Genomic DNA, 14247 nt, shown 5'->3' with positions numbered 1-14247 from the left:
AGAACGACGGTAGCATTACCCTACACAGAACGACGGTAGCATTACCCTACACAGAACGACGGTAGCATTACCCTACACAGAACAGCGGTAGCATTACCCTACACAGAACGACGGTAGCATTACCCTACACAGAACGACGGTAGCATTACCCTACACAGAACGACGGTAGCATTACCCTACAAAGAACCAAGGTAGCATTTTGTATCACACTAACTATAAACCCATGATGGATGGGGCTGACCAGAGTAATATACACAGTGTCTTGGTTCTATACCCGTGATGGATGGGGCTGACCAGAGTAATATACACAGTGTCTTGGTTCTATACACATAATGGATGGGGCTGACCAGAGTAATATACACAGTGTCTTGGTTCTATACCCATGATGGATGGGGCTGACCAAAGTAATATACACAGTGTCTTGGTTCTATACCCATAATGGATGGGGCTGACCAGAGTAATATACACAGTGTCTTGGTTCTATACCCATGATGGATGGGGCTGACCAGAGGAATATACACAGTGTCTTGGTTCTAGGTTCTATACCCATGATGGATGGGGCTGACCAGAGTAATATACACATTGTCTTGGTTCTATACCCATGATGGATGGGGCTGACCAGAGTAATATACACAGTGTCTTGGTTCTAGGTTCTATACCCATGATGGATGGGGCTGACCAGAGTAATATACAGTGTCTTGGTTCTATACCCGTGATGGATGGGGCTGACCAGAGTAATATACACAGTGTCTTGGTTCTATAGCCGTGATGGATGGGGCTGACCAGAGTAATATACACAGTGTCTTGGTTCTATACCCATAATGGATGGGGCTGACCAGAGTAATATACACAGTGTCTTGGTTCTATACCCATGATGGATGGGGTTGACCAGAGTAATATACACAGTGTCTTGGTTCTATACCCGTGATGGATGGGGCTGACCAGAGTAATATACACAGTGTCTTGGTTCTATACCCGTGATGGATGGGGCTGACCAGAGTAATATACACAGTGTCTTGGTTCTATACACATAATGGATGGGGCTGACCAGAGTAATATACACAGTGTCTTGGTTCTAGGTGCTATACCCATGATGGATGGGGCTGACCAGAGTAATATACACAGTGTTTTGGTTCTATACCCATGATGGATGGGGTTGACCAGAGTAATATACACAGTGTCTTGGTTCAAGGTTCTATACCCGTGATGGATGGGGCTGACCAGAGTAATATACACAGTTTCTTGGTTCTATACCCATGATGGATGGGGCTGACCAGAGTAATATACACAGTATTCTTGGTTCTATACCCATGATGGATGGGGCAGACCAGAGTAATATACACAGTGTCTTGGTTCTATACCCATGATGGATGGGGCTGACCAGAGTAATATACACAGTGTCTTGGTTCTATACCCGTGATGGATGGGGCTGACCAGAGTAATATACACAGTGTCTTGGTTCTATACCCATGATGGATGGGGCTGACCAGAGTAATATACACATTGTCTTGGTTCTATACCCATGATGGATGGGGCTGACCAGAGTAATATACACAGTGTCTTGGTTCTATACCCATGATGGATGGGGCTGACCAGAGTAATATTCAGTGTCTTGGTTCTATACCCTTGATGGATGGGGCTGACCAGAGTAATATTCACAGTGTCTTGGTTCTATACCCGTGATGGATGGGGCTGACCAGAGTATTGGTTCTATACCCGTGATGGATGGGGCTGACCAGAGTAATATACACAGTGTCTTAGTTCTATACCCGTGATGGATGGGGCTGACCAGAGTATTGGTTCTATACACATGATGGATGGGGCTGACCAGAGTAATATACACAGTGTCTTGGTTCTATACCCGTGATGGATGGGGCTGACCAGAGTAATATACACAGTGTCTTGGTTCTATACCCATGATGGATGGGGCTGACCAGAGTAATATACACAGTGTCTTAGTTCTATACCCGTGATGGATGGGGCTGACCAGAGTAATATACACAGTGTCTTAGTTCTATACCCGTGATGGATGGGGCTGACCAGAGTATTGGTTCTATACCCGTGATGGATGGGGCTGACCAGAGTAATATACACAGTGTCTTAGTTCTATACCCGTGATGGATGGGGCTGACCAGAGTATTGGTTCTATACCCGTGATGGATGGGGCTGACCAGAGTAATATACACAGTGTCTTGGTTCTATACCCGTGATGGATGGGGCTGACCAGAGTATTGGTTCTATACCCCTGATGGATGGGGCTTACCAGAGTAATATACACAGTGTCTTGGTTCTATACCCATGATGGATGGGGCTGACCAGAGTAATATACACAGTGTCTTGGTTCTATACCCATGATGGATGGGGCTGACCAGAGTATTGGTTCTATACCCATGATGGATGGGGCTGACCAGAGTATTATACACAGTGTCTTAAAGTATTCACACCCCTTGACTTTTTCCACATTTTGTTGTTATAGTCTGAATTTGAAATGTAGAAAAAAAAAAATGTTGTTACTGGCCTACACACAATACCAAAGTGGAATGATGTTTATCTAAATAATTTTCAAATGAATTAAAAACGAAAATCTGAAATGTCTTGAATCAATAAGTATTCAACCCCTTTATGTCAAACCTAAATAAGTTTAGGAGTAAAAATGTGCTTAGCAAGTCACCATAATAAGTTGCATGGACTCACTCTGTGTTCAGTAATAGTGTTTGACCGTAAGGTCAGTCCAGCAGTGCATTTTAAACACAGATTCAACCACAAAGACCAGGGAGGTTTTCCAATGACTCACAACGAAGGGCACCGATTGGTAGAGCTTATAAAAGCAGACATTGAATACCCCTTTGAGGTGAAGTTAATGGTGAAGTTATTAATTACACTTTGGATGGTGTATCAATACACCCAGTCACTACAAAGATACAGGTATTTTTATTGTATTTAACTAGGCAAGTCTGTTAAGAACAAATTCTCCCCAAACCCGGACGACGCTGTGCCAATTGTGCGCCGCCTTATGGGACTCTCGATCACGGCCGGTTGTGATACAGCCCGGGATCAAACCAGGGTCTGTAGTGACGCCTCTAGCACTGCAATGCAGTGCCTTAGACCGCAGCGCCACTCATTTGCTCGTAGAGGAAGGAAAACGTTCAGGGATTTCACCATGAGGCCAATGGTGACTTTAAAACAGTTACAGAGTTTCATGGCTGTGATAGGAGAAAACTGAGGATGGATAACCAACATTGTAGTTACTCCACAATACTAACCTAATTGACAGAGTGAAAATAAGGAAACCTGTACAGAATAAAAATACTCCAAAACATGCATTCTGTTTGCAATAAGGCACTAAAGTAAAACTGCAAAAAAATGTGGCAAAGCAATTAACCTTTTTGTCCTGAGTACAAAGTGTTATGTTTGGGGCAAATCCAATTCAACACTTACTGAGTACCACTCTCTCCATATTTTCAAGCACAGTAGTGGTGGCTGCATCATGTTATGGGTATGCTTGTTATTGTTAAGAACTGAGGAGTTTTTCAGGATAAAAAAGAAACAGAATGGAGCTAAGCTCCGGGTAAATCCTAGAGGAAAACCTGGTTCAGTCTGCTTTCTACCAGACACTGGGAGATTAATTCCCCTTTCAGCAGGATAATAACCTAAAACACAAATCCAAATCTACACTGGAGTTGCTTACCAAGAAGACAGTGAATGTTCCTGAGAGGCCAAGTTACAGTTTTGACTTAAATCTACTTGAAAATCTATGGCAAGACCTGAAAATGGTTGCCTACCAATGATCAACAAACAATTTGACAGAGCTTGAAGAATTTTTAAAAGAATAATGGGCAAATGTTGCTCAATCCATTTGTGGAAAGCTCTTAGAGAATTACCCAGAAAGTAATTACCAAAGTATTGACTTGGGTGTGACTACTGTATACTGACCAGAAATATAAACGCAACAAGCAATAATTACAAATATTCTACTAACTCAATTTAAATAATTTAATTAGGCCCTCATCTATGGATTTCACATGACTGGGCAGGGTTGTAGCCACTGAGGAGCCAGGCCCAGCCAATCAGAACTATTATTTCCCCACAAGGGCTTTATTAGAGACAAATACTCCTCAGCACCCCCCCCCCCCCCCCCCCAAACGATCCTGTAGGTGAAGAACCTGAATGTGGAGGTCCTGGGCAGGCGAGCTTACAGGTGGTCTGCGGTTGTGAGGCCATGTGGACGTACTGCCAAATTCTCAAAAATGGAGGTAGCTTATGGTTTAGAAATGAACATTAAAATCTCTGGCAACAGCTCTGGTGGACATTCCTGCAGTCAGCATGCCAATTGTACGCTCCCTCAAAACTTGAGGCATCTGTGGCCATTGTGTTGTGGGACTAAACTGCACATTTTGGAGTGGCCTTTTATTGTCCCCAGCACGAGGTGCACCTGTGTAATGATCATATTGTTTAATCAGCTTCTTCATATGCCACACCTGTCAGGTGGATCAATTATCTTGGCAAAGGAGGAATGCTCACTAATAAGGATGTAACCAAATTTGTGCATAACATTTGAGATAAATAAGCTTTTTTGTGTGTATGGAAAATATATTTTTTCATAAATATATTTTTTATTTATTTTTCAGCTCATGAAACATGGGACCAACACAACATGTTGTGTTTATATTTTTGATCAGTATAAATGAGATATTTCTGTCATTGTGGGGTATAGTATGTGTGAAAAAAAAATCTTTTTTATCCATTTTGAATTCAGGCGGTAACACCAACAAAATGTGGAATAAGCCAAGCGGTCTGAATACTTTCTGATGGCACTGTAGCTACACTCTCTGGGGCTGTGGTAGTGCACAAGACCTTTGTAACCAAACATGCTGCTGTGACTGTATTTGTGTTGTTCTGTAGTATTTGTGTTGTTCTGTAGTATTTGTGTTGTCCTGCAGTAGTTGTGACTGTAGTTGTGTTGTCCTGCAGTAGTTGTGTTGTCCTGTAGTATTTGTGTTGTCCTGCAGTAGTTGTGACTGTAGTTGTGTTGTCCTGCAGTAGTTGTGACTGTATTTGTGTTGTCCTGCAGTAGTTGTGACTGTAGTTGTGTTGTCCTGCAGTAGTTGTGACTGTATTGGTGTTGTCCTGCAGTAGTTGTGACTGTAGTTGTGTTGTCCTGCAGTAGTTGTGACTGTAGTTGTGTTGTCCTGCAGTAGTTGTGACTGTAGTTGTGTTGTCCTGCAGTAGTTGTGACTGTAGTTGTGTTGTCCTGCAGTAGTTGCGACTGTATTTGTGTTGTCCTGCAGTATTTGTGTTGTCCTGCAGTAGTTGTGACTGTATTTGTGTATTTGTGTTGTCCTGCAGTAGTTGTGACTGTAGTTGTGTTGTCCTGCAGTAGTTGTGACTGTATTTGTGTATTTGTGTTGTCCTGCAGTAGTTGTGACTGTAGTTGTGTTGTCCTGCAGTAGTTGTGAGTGTAGTTGTGTTGTCCTGCAGTAGTTGTGACTGTATTTGTGTAGTTGTGTTGTCCTGCAGTAGTTGTGACTGTAGTTGTGTTGTCCTGCAGTAGTTGTGACTGTAGTTGTGTTGTCCTGCAGTAGTTGTGACTGTAGTTGTGTTGTCCTGCAGTAGTTGTGACTGTAGTTGTGTTGTCCTGCAGTAGTTGTGACTGTAGTTGTGTTGTCCTGCAGTAGTTGTGACTGTATTTGTGTTGTCCTGCAGTAGTTGTGACTGTATTTGTGTTGTCCTGCAGTAGTTGTGACTGTAGTTGTGTTGTCCTGCAGTAGTTGCGACTGTATTTGTGTTGTCCTGCAGTATTTGTGTTGTCCTGCAGTAGTTGTGACTGTATTTGTGTATTTGTGTTGTCCTGCAGTAGTTGTGACTGTAGTTGTGTTGTCCTGCAGTAGTTGTGACTGTATTTGTGTATTTGTGTTGTCCTGCAGTAGTTGTGACTGTAGTTGTGTTGTCCTGCAGTAGTTGTGACTGTAGTTGTGTTGTCCTACAGTAGTTGTGACTGTAGTTGTGTTGTCCTGCAGTAGTTGTGACTGTATTGGTGTTGTCCTGCAGTAGTTGTGACTGTAGTTGTGTTGTCCTGCAGTAGTTGTGACTGTAGTTGTGTTGTCCTGCAGTAGTTGTGACTGTATTGGTGTTGTCCTGCAGTAGTTGTGACTGTAGTTGTGTTGTCCTGCAGTAGTTGTGACTGTAGTTGTGTTGTCCTGCAGTAGTTGTGACTGTAGTTGTGTTGTCCTGCAGTGCTGGACTCTAAAGGGAAGCAGCTGAGAGGTAAAACTCAGAGGAAGAGACCGGAGAAGGAGAGGAGAGCAAAGGGAGAACCACTCCAGGGAGACCAGCTGAAGGATGTTTTGGCAGACAACGATGATGGCTCCTCTACCACCACAGAGACCTCTAACCCTGATGTAGAGGCCAGCAACAAAGAGGTAGACCGAGAGAGAGATGTACACTCACACACACACACCACACACACACACCACACACACACACACACACACACACACCACACACACACACGCACACACACACACACACACACACACACAGACACACCACACGCAGACTCACTCACTCTTAGGAGTAGCAGACTTAAAACAGGGTGGTATAGGGAGAATAAATGTCTTGTTGTTCTGTCTGTTTAGGAACCAGTGAAGAAGAAGGTGGTATAGGGAGAATAAATGTCTTGTTGTTCTGTCTGTTTAGGAACCAGTGAAGAAGAAGGTGGTATAGGGAGAATAAATGTCTTTGTTCTTCTGTGTGTTTAGGAACCAGTGAAGAAGAAGGGCAGAACAGCAGTGACTCTGGAGAAAGAGGAAACCAAACCCCAAAACAACAAGCGACAAACCAACACAAACGATCAATGTAGTTCCCTGGAGCTCCCTTACATCACAGCCCTGGAGAACAAACAACGCAAGACCTTCACATCCAAAGGCCTCGTCCACTCTGCTCTCACCACCACCGCCCCTAAAGCTAGGACTCTGCAGAAACCCAGACCTGGCTCTCTCTCCCGTCTCAACTCGTCTGATTCTTCTGTACTTGGTAATGGAGACATGTTGTTATTTTACACTGGTGCTTTTAAATCCCGTCACTGTTTTTGCTGCTCCTGAATGTGATCTTTAACGGTTTAGGAGAAACAGCAAATCCGTCGGGATCCTCTTCTGGTCTTTATATTGGATCATCTCTTTGTCCAATTCCTTTTATTATTGATGTGCGTTAGGGTTCGGGTCAGAGTCAGAGGGGCCAGAGTCCACGCTCACCCCAGGGGCCAGAGTCCGCGCTCGCCCCTCCCCAGGGGCCAGAGTCCGCGCTCGCCCCTCCCCAGGGGCCAGAGTCCGCGCTCGCCCCTCCCCAGGGGCCAGAGTCCGCGCTCGCCCCTCCCCAGGGGCCAGAGTCCGCGCTCGCCCCTCCCCAGGGGCCAGAGTCCGCGCTCGCCCCTCCCCAGGGGCCAGAGTCCGCGCTCGCCCCTCCCCAGGGGCCAGAGTCCGCGCTCGCCCCTCCCCAGGGGCCAGAGTCCGCGCTCGCCCCCCAGGGGTCAGAGTCCTAGCCCATTATACCTCCATCCATCTATAAATGTTCTGTTAGGCTGTTATCTGAGATGGGTGGTTCCCTTTCTCTCTCTGCCCCCCCAGTGCCTTGTGGGAAGCTGGAGGATTATTGTCCGTTTCCCGCGGTGAAGCGGTTGTCCAACAGCTCGGTCTCAGAGCTGGGTCACAGCAGCAGCGTCGAGGGAGAGAAGGAGTTCGCTGCTACTGAATGGGACATCCCACTGCTCGCCAAAACCACCAACCGTAGGTCACTTATCTACATTCACCCATGGGTGTGTCCAAAATAGCACCCTATTCCCTATATAGTGGACTACTTTAGACCAGAGCCCTATTCCCCTATATAGTGCACTACTTTAGAACAGAGCCCTATTCCCTATATAGTGCACTACTATAGACCAGAGCCCTATTACCTATATAGTGGACTACTTTAGACCAGAGCCCTATTACCTATATAGTGCACTACTTTAGACCAGAGCCCTATTCCCCTATATAGTGGTACTACTTTAGACCAGAGCCCTATTCCCCTATATAGTGCACTACTTTAGACCAGAGCCCTATTCCCCTATATAGTGGACTACTTTAGACCAGAGCCCTATTCCCTATATAGTGCACTACTATAGACCAGAGCCCCATTCCCCTATATAGTGGTACTACTATAGACCAGAGCCCTATTCCCTATATAGTGGTACTACTATAGACCAGAGCCCTATTCCCTATATAGTGGTACTACTATAGACCAGAGCCCTATTCCCTATATAGTGGACTACTTTAGACCAGAGCCCTATTCCCCTATATAGTGGACTACTTTAGACCAGAGCCCTATTCCCTATATAGTGCACTACTATAGACCAGAGCCCTATTCCCCTATATAGTGGTACTACTATAGACCAGAGCCCTATTCCCCTATATAGTGGTACTACTATAGACCAGAGCCCTATTCCCTATATAGTGCACTACTTTAGACCAGAGCCCTATTCCCCTATATAGTGGACTACTTTAGACCAGAGCCCTATTCCCCTATATAGTGGACTACTTTAGACCAGAGCCCTATTCCCTATATAGTGCACTACTTTAGACCAGAGCCCTATTCCCTATATAGTGCACTACTATAGACCAGAGCCCTATTCCCTATATAGTGGACTACTTTAGACCAGAGCCCTATTCCCCTATATAGTGGACTACTTTAGACCAGAGCCCTATTCCCTATATAGTGCACTACTTTAGAACAGAGCCCTATTCCCTATATAGTGCACTACTATAGACCAGAGCCCTATTCCCTATATAGTGGACTACTTTAGACCAGAGCCCTATTACCTATATAGTGCACTACTTTAGACCAGAGCCCTATTCCCCTATATAGTGGACTACTTTAGACCAGAGCCCTATTCCTCTATATAGTGCACTACTTTAGACCAGAGCCCTATTCCCCTATATAGTGGACTACTTTAGACCAGAGCCCGATTCCCTATATAGTGCACTACTATAGACCAGAGCCCTATTCCCCTATATAGTGGTACTACTATAGACCAGAGCCCTATTCCCCTATATAGTGCACTACTATAGACCAGAGCCCCATTCCCCTATATAGTGGTACTACTATAGACCAGAGCCCTATTCCCTATATAGTGGTACTACTATAGACCAGAGCCCTATTCCCTATATAGTGGTACTACTATAGACCAGAGCCCTATTCCCTATATAGTGGTACTACTATAGACCAGAGCCCTATTCCCTATATAGTGGACTACTTTAGACCAGAGCCACATTCACTACTGCCTCGTCTCTCCTGTCTCTCCACCTCCCTGCAGCAGCAGACAGCCTCCAGCAGATCTCCCTCCAGACCATGAATGCAGATGCCTTCCTGAAGAGGCCCATCTCAGCTAGGACCTACTCCACTTCCCCTTCTTGCCCCAGCCTAGTGACCAGGGGAACATACAGCCAAGTACTCAATGCCAACAGTGAGACCAACTTGAAGAAGACACCAGGGAACAAGCTAGCTAACGCCACTTCTCTCCCGGGCAAAAATGGCAATCCTACTTTTGCGGCTGTTGCTGCGGGATACGACAGAAGCCCAGGTGAGCTACTATAGCAAATTGTCAACCCTCTGATACTTCTGTATTGACTAAGATACAAGTTGTGACCATAGTGTGATGGTTTTCAGGTGGCAAGTTGTGACTATAGTGTGATGGTTTTCAGGTGGCAGTGGCCCAGGTCAAAGAGCCCAAGGGAAGACTCACATGACCTCAGTGGAGAGTGACCGCTCAGACAGGTAAACATGTCGCTTTCTCGCTCGATCTCTCTCGCTTTCTCACTCTCTCTCGCTCTATCTCTCTCGCTTTCTCACTCTCTCTCGCTCTCTCCATCTATCTCTCTCTCGCTCTCTCCATCTATCTCTCTCTCGCTCTCTCCATCTATCTCTCTCTCGCTCTCTCCATCTATCTCGCTCTCGCTCTCTCCATCTATCTCTCTCTCTCTCTTTCGCGCTCTCTCTCTCTCGCGCTCTCTCGCGCTCTCTCTCTCTCTCTCTCTCTCGCGCTCTCTCGCTCTCTCGCGCTCTCTCTCTCGCGCTCTCTCTCGCTCTTTCTCGCTCTCTCTCGCTCTCTCTCTCTCGCTTTCTCTCTCGCTCTCTCTCTCTCTCGCTTTCTCGCTTTGATTCCAAATAATCCATTCATTTTCCCTCTATCTAGCTCAGGATTATGGTCTCCCGTAGGATTCAACTCTGCCAACTCCTTCTCTGCATTCGGCCCCAACAACTCTTTCAATCTGACAGGAGGTAAGGACTGGAATCAGGGCAGCACAATGCAGATGAGGCTTCAGGCTTTATGGTGTTGTAATGTCGTCTCCGGCTAGGGGCTTTATGGTGGTGTAATGTCGTCTCCAGCTAGGGGCTTTATGGTGGTGTAATGTCGTCTCCAGCTAGGGGCTTTATGGTGGTGTAATGTCGTCTCCAGCTAGGGGCTTTATGGTGGTGTAATGTCGTCTCCAGCTAGGGGCTTTATGGTGGTGTAATGTCGTCTCCAGCTAGGGGCTTTATGGTGGTGTAATGTCGTCTCCGGCTAGGGGCTTTATGGTGGTGTAATGTCGTCTCCAGCTAGGGGCTTTATGGTGTTGTAATGTCTCCAGCTAGGGGCTTTATGGTGGTGTAATGTCTCCAGCTAGGGGCTTTATGGTGGTGTAATGTCTCCAGCTAGGGGCTTTATGGTGGTGTAATGTTGTCTCCAGCTAGGGGCTTTATGGTGGTGTAATGTCTCCAGCTAGGGGCTTTATGGTGGTGTAATGTCGTCTCCAGCTAGGGGCTTTATGGTGGTGTAATGTCTCCAGCTAAGGGCTTTATGGTGGTGTAATGTCTCCAGCTAGGGGCTTTATGGTGGTGTAATGTCGTCTCCAGCTAGGGGCTTTATGGTGGTGTAATGTCGTCTCCAGCTAGGGGCTTTATGGTGGTGTAATGTCTCCAGCTAGGGGCTTTATGGTGGTGTAATGTTGTCTCCAGCTAGGGGCTTTATGGTGGTGTAATGTCTCCAGCTAGGGGCTTTATGGTGGTGTAATGTCGTCTCCAGCTAGGGGCTTTATGGTGGTGTAATGTCTCCAGCTAAGGGCTTTATGGTGGTGTAATGTCTCCAGCTAGGGGCTTTATGGTGGTGTAATGTCGTCTCCAGCTAGGGGCTTTATGGTGGTGTAATGTCGTCTCCAGCTAGGGGCTTTATGGTGGTGTAATGTCTCCAGCTAGGGGCTTTAAGGTGGTGTAATGTTGTCTCCAGCTAGGGGCTTTATGGTGGTGTAATGTCGTCTCCAGCTAGGGGCTTTATGGTGGTGTAATGTCGTCTCCAGCTAGGGGCTTTATGGTGGTGTAATGTCGTCTCCAGCTAGGGGCTTTATGGTGGTGTAATGTCGTCTCCAGCTAGGGGCTTTATGGTGGTGTAATGTCGTCTCCAGCTAGGGGCTTTATGGTGGTGTAATGTCGTCTCCAGCTAGGGGCTTTATGGTGGTGTAATGTCTCCAGCTAGGGGCTTTATGGTGGTGTAATGTCTCCTCCAGCTAGGGGCTTTATGGTGGTGTAATGTCGTCTCCAGCTAGGGGCTTTATGGTGGTGTAATGTCGTCTCCAGCTAGGGGCTTTATGGTGGTGTAATGTCTCCAGCTAGGGGCTTTATGGTGGTGTAATGTCGTCTCCAGCTAGGGTCTTTATGGTGGTGTAATGTCGTCTCCAGCTAGGGGCTTTATGGTGGTGTAATGTCGTCTCCAGCTAGGGGCTTTATGGTGGTGTAATGTCGTCTCCAGCTAGGGGCTTTATGGTGGTGTAATGTCGTCTCCAGCTAGGGGCTTTATGGTGGTGTAATGTCGTCTCCAGCTAGGGGCTTTATGGTGGTGTAATGTCGTCTCCAGCTAGGGGCTTTATGGTGGTGTAATGTCGTCTCCAGCTAGGGGCTTTATGGTGGTGTAATGTCGTCTCCAGCTAGGGGCTTTATGGTGGTGTAATGTCGTCTCCAGCTAGGGGCTTTATGGTGGTGTAATGTCGTCTCCAGCTAGGGGCTTTATGGTGGTGTAATGTCGTCTCCAGCTAGGGGCTTTATGGTGGTGTAATGTCGTCTCCAGCTAGGGGCTTTATGGTGGTGTAATGTCGTCTCCAGCTAGGGGCTTTATGGTGGTGTAATGTCGTCTCCAGCTAGGGGCTTTATGGTGGTGTAATGTCGTCTCCAGCTAGGGGCTTTATGGTGGTGTAATGTCGTCTCCAGCTAGGGGCTTTATGGTGGTGTAATGTCGTCTCCAGCTAGGGGCTTTATGGTGGTGTAATGTCGTCTCCAGCTAGGGGCTTTATGGTGGTGTAATGTCGTCTCCAGCTAGGGGCTTTATGGTGGTGTAATGTCGTCTCCAGCTAGGGGCTTTATGGTGGTGTAATGTCGTCTCCAGCTAGGGGCTTTATGGTGGTGTAATGTCGTCTCCGGCTAGGGGCTTTATGGTGGTGTAATGTCGTCTCCGGCTAGGGGCTTTATGGTGGTGTAATGTCGTCTCCGGCTAGGGGCTTTATGGTGGTGTAATGTCGTCTCCGGCTAGGGGCTTTATGGTGGTGTAATGTCGTCTCCGGCTAGGGGCTTTATGGTGGTGTAATGTCGTCTCCGGCTAGGGGCTTTATGGTGGTGTAATGTCGTCTCCGGCTAGGGGCTTTATGGTGGTGTAATGTCGTCTCCGGCTAGGGGCTTTATGGTGGTGTAATGTCGTCTCCGGCTAGGGGCTTTATGGTGGTGTAATGTCGTCTCCGGCTAGGGGCTTTATGGTGGTGTAATGTCGTCTCCGGCTAGGGGCTTTATGGTGGTGTAATGTCGTCTCCGGCTAGGGGCTTTATGGTGGTGTAATGTCTCCTCCGGCTAGGGGCTTTATGGTGGTGTAATGTCGTCTCCGGCTAGGGGCTTTATGGTGGTGTAATGTCGTCTCCAGCTAGGGGCTTTATGGTGGTGTAATGTCGTCTCCAGCTAGGGGCTTTATGGTGGTGTAATGTCGTCTCCAGCTAGGGGCTTTATGGTGGTGTAATGTCGTCTCCAGCTAGGGGCTTTATGGTGGTGTAATGTCGTCTCCAGCTAGGGGCTTTATGGTGGTGTAATGTCGTCTCCAGCTAGGGGCTTTATGGTGGTGTAATGTCGTCTCCGGCTAGGGGCTTTATGGTGGTGTAATGTCGTCTCCAGCTAGGGGCTTTATGGTGGTGTAATGTTGTCTCCAGCTAGGGGCTTTATGGTGGTGTAATGGGTGAAGTGTTGGCTTATTTAGGGGATTTCACATTAGACTGTAGTGATCCAGACTGTCGTGGATCAATCCACATAATATTTAGCTTATTTTAAAGGTGTTTCTGTTCGTTTTCCAGTCTTCACTGGGATGTCCTTCCCGAAGACATCTGAGCCTCAGCAGACCTGGTCTGAGTTGAGCTCTGCATCCACGTCTATCTGGGACGTCCCCAGCAGCCCCCTGCACTCCTGGCTCAGCAGCTCCTCCGCTGTCCCCACCTCAGTAAGACCCCCTTCACAGTACCATCTGAACATATATACCACTGTGGTCAGACCACCTCACAGTACCTTCTTAACATATATACCACTGTGGTCAGACCACCTCACAGTACCATCTGAACATATATACCACTGTGGTCAGACCACCTCACAGTACCACCTTAACATATATACCACTGTGGTCAGACCACCTCACAGTACCATCTGAACATATATACCACTGTGGTCAGACCACCTCACAGTACCTTCTTAACATATATACCACTGTGGTCAGACCCCCTCACAGTACCACCTTAACATACATACCACTGTGGTCAGACCACCTCACCTTAACATATATACCACTGTGGTCAGACCCCCTCACAGTACCTTCTTAACATATATACCACTGTGGTCAGACCCCCTCACTTTAACATATATACCACTGTGGTCAGACCACCTCACAGTACCTTCTTAACACTCCGAGGTACATTCTTATTAAAGTGGGTATCGCTAGCCGATTTCAAAGTTCTGTTTGTCCACTTGATTCACGGAGTGAAAGAAGTCAACGATGTATTGTCCAGACAGGCCCTCTATTTTCACCTGGTATTAAAATCTTTCCAGATCTGTTAATACTAAATGATAAACCTAGTTATTAACCTCTCTTCACCTGGGTAACAACAGGAAGCCCTGGTCCACTGCTACAAATCTATTCATGATATTTAGTATTTCTGGTAA

General features: G+C 46.7%; 1 protein-coding gene across 5 annotated transcripts in view; it reads left to right on the top strand.

Moving 5' to 3' along the window:
- Positions 1-14247, top strand: part of tmem131 (transmembrane protein 131) — a 168310-nt gene that overhangs the window by 150378 nt on the left and 3685 nt on the right. For 4 of the 5 annotated variants that reach the window (XM_045697496.2, XM_045697497.2, XM_045697494.2 and 1 more), the window contains 7 exons: positions 6235-6419; positions 6759-7032; positions 7623-7781; positions 9347-9613; positions 9735-9807; positions 10226-10311; positions 13392-13534. In XM_045697496.2, coding sequence (XP_045553452.1) covers positions 6235-6419; positions 6759-7032; positions 7623-7781; positions 9347-9613; positions 9735-9807; positions 10226-10311; positions 13392-13534 — 1187 coding nt within the window. The remainder of the gene's footprint in view (positions 1-6234; positions 6420-6758; positions 7033-7622; positions 7782-9346; positions 9614-9734; positions 9808-10225; positions 10312-13391; positions 13535-14247) is intronic. The other variant, XM_045697495.2, reaches the window with a different exon arrangement.

This window comes from Salmo salar, chromosome 16 (assembly GCF_965601325.2).
Source record: "Salmo salar chromosome 16, fSalSal1, whole genome shotgun sequence".
Classification (NCBI taxonomy): Eukaryota; Metazoa; Chordata; class Actinopteri; order Salmoniformes; family Salmonidae; genus Salmo; species Salmo salar.
The sequence above is the reverse complement of the archived record's forward strand: the minus strand, read 5'-3'. Positions and strand labels throughout refer to the sequence as shown.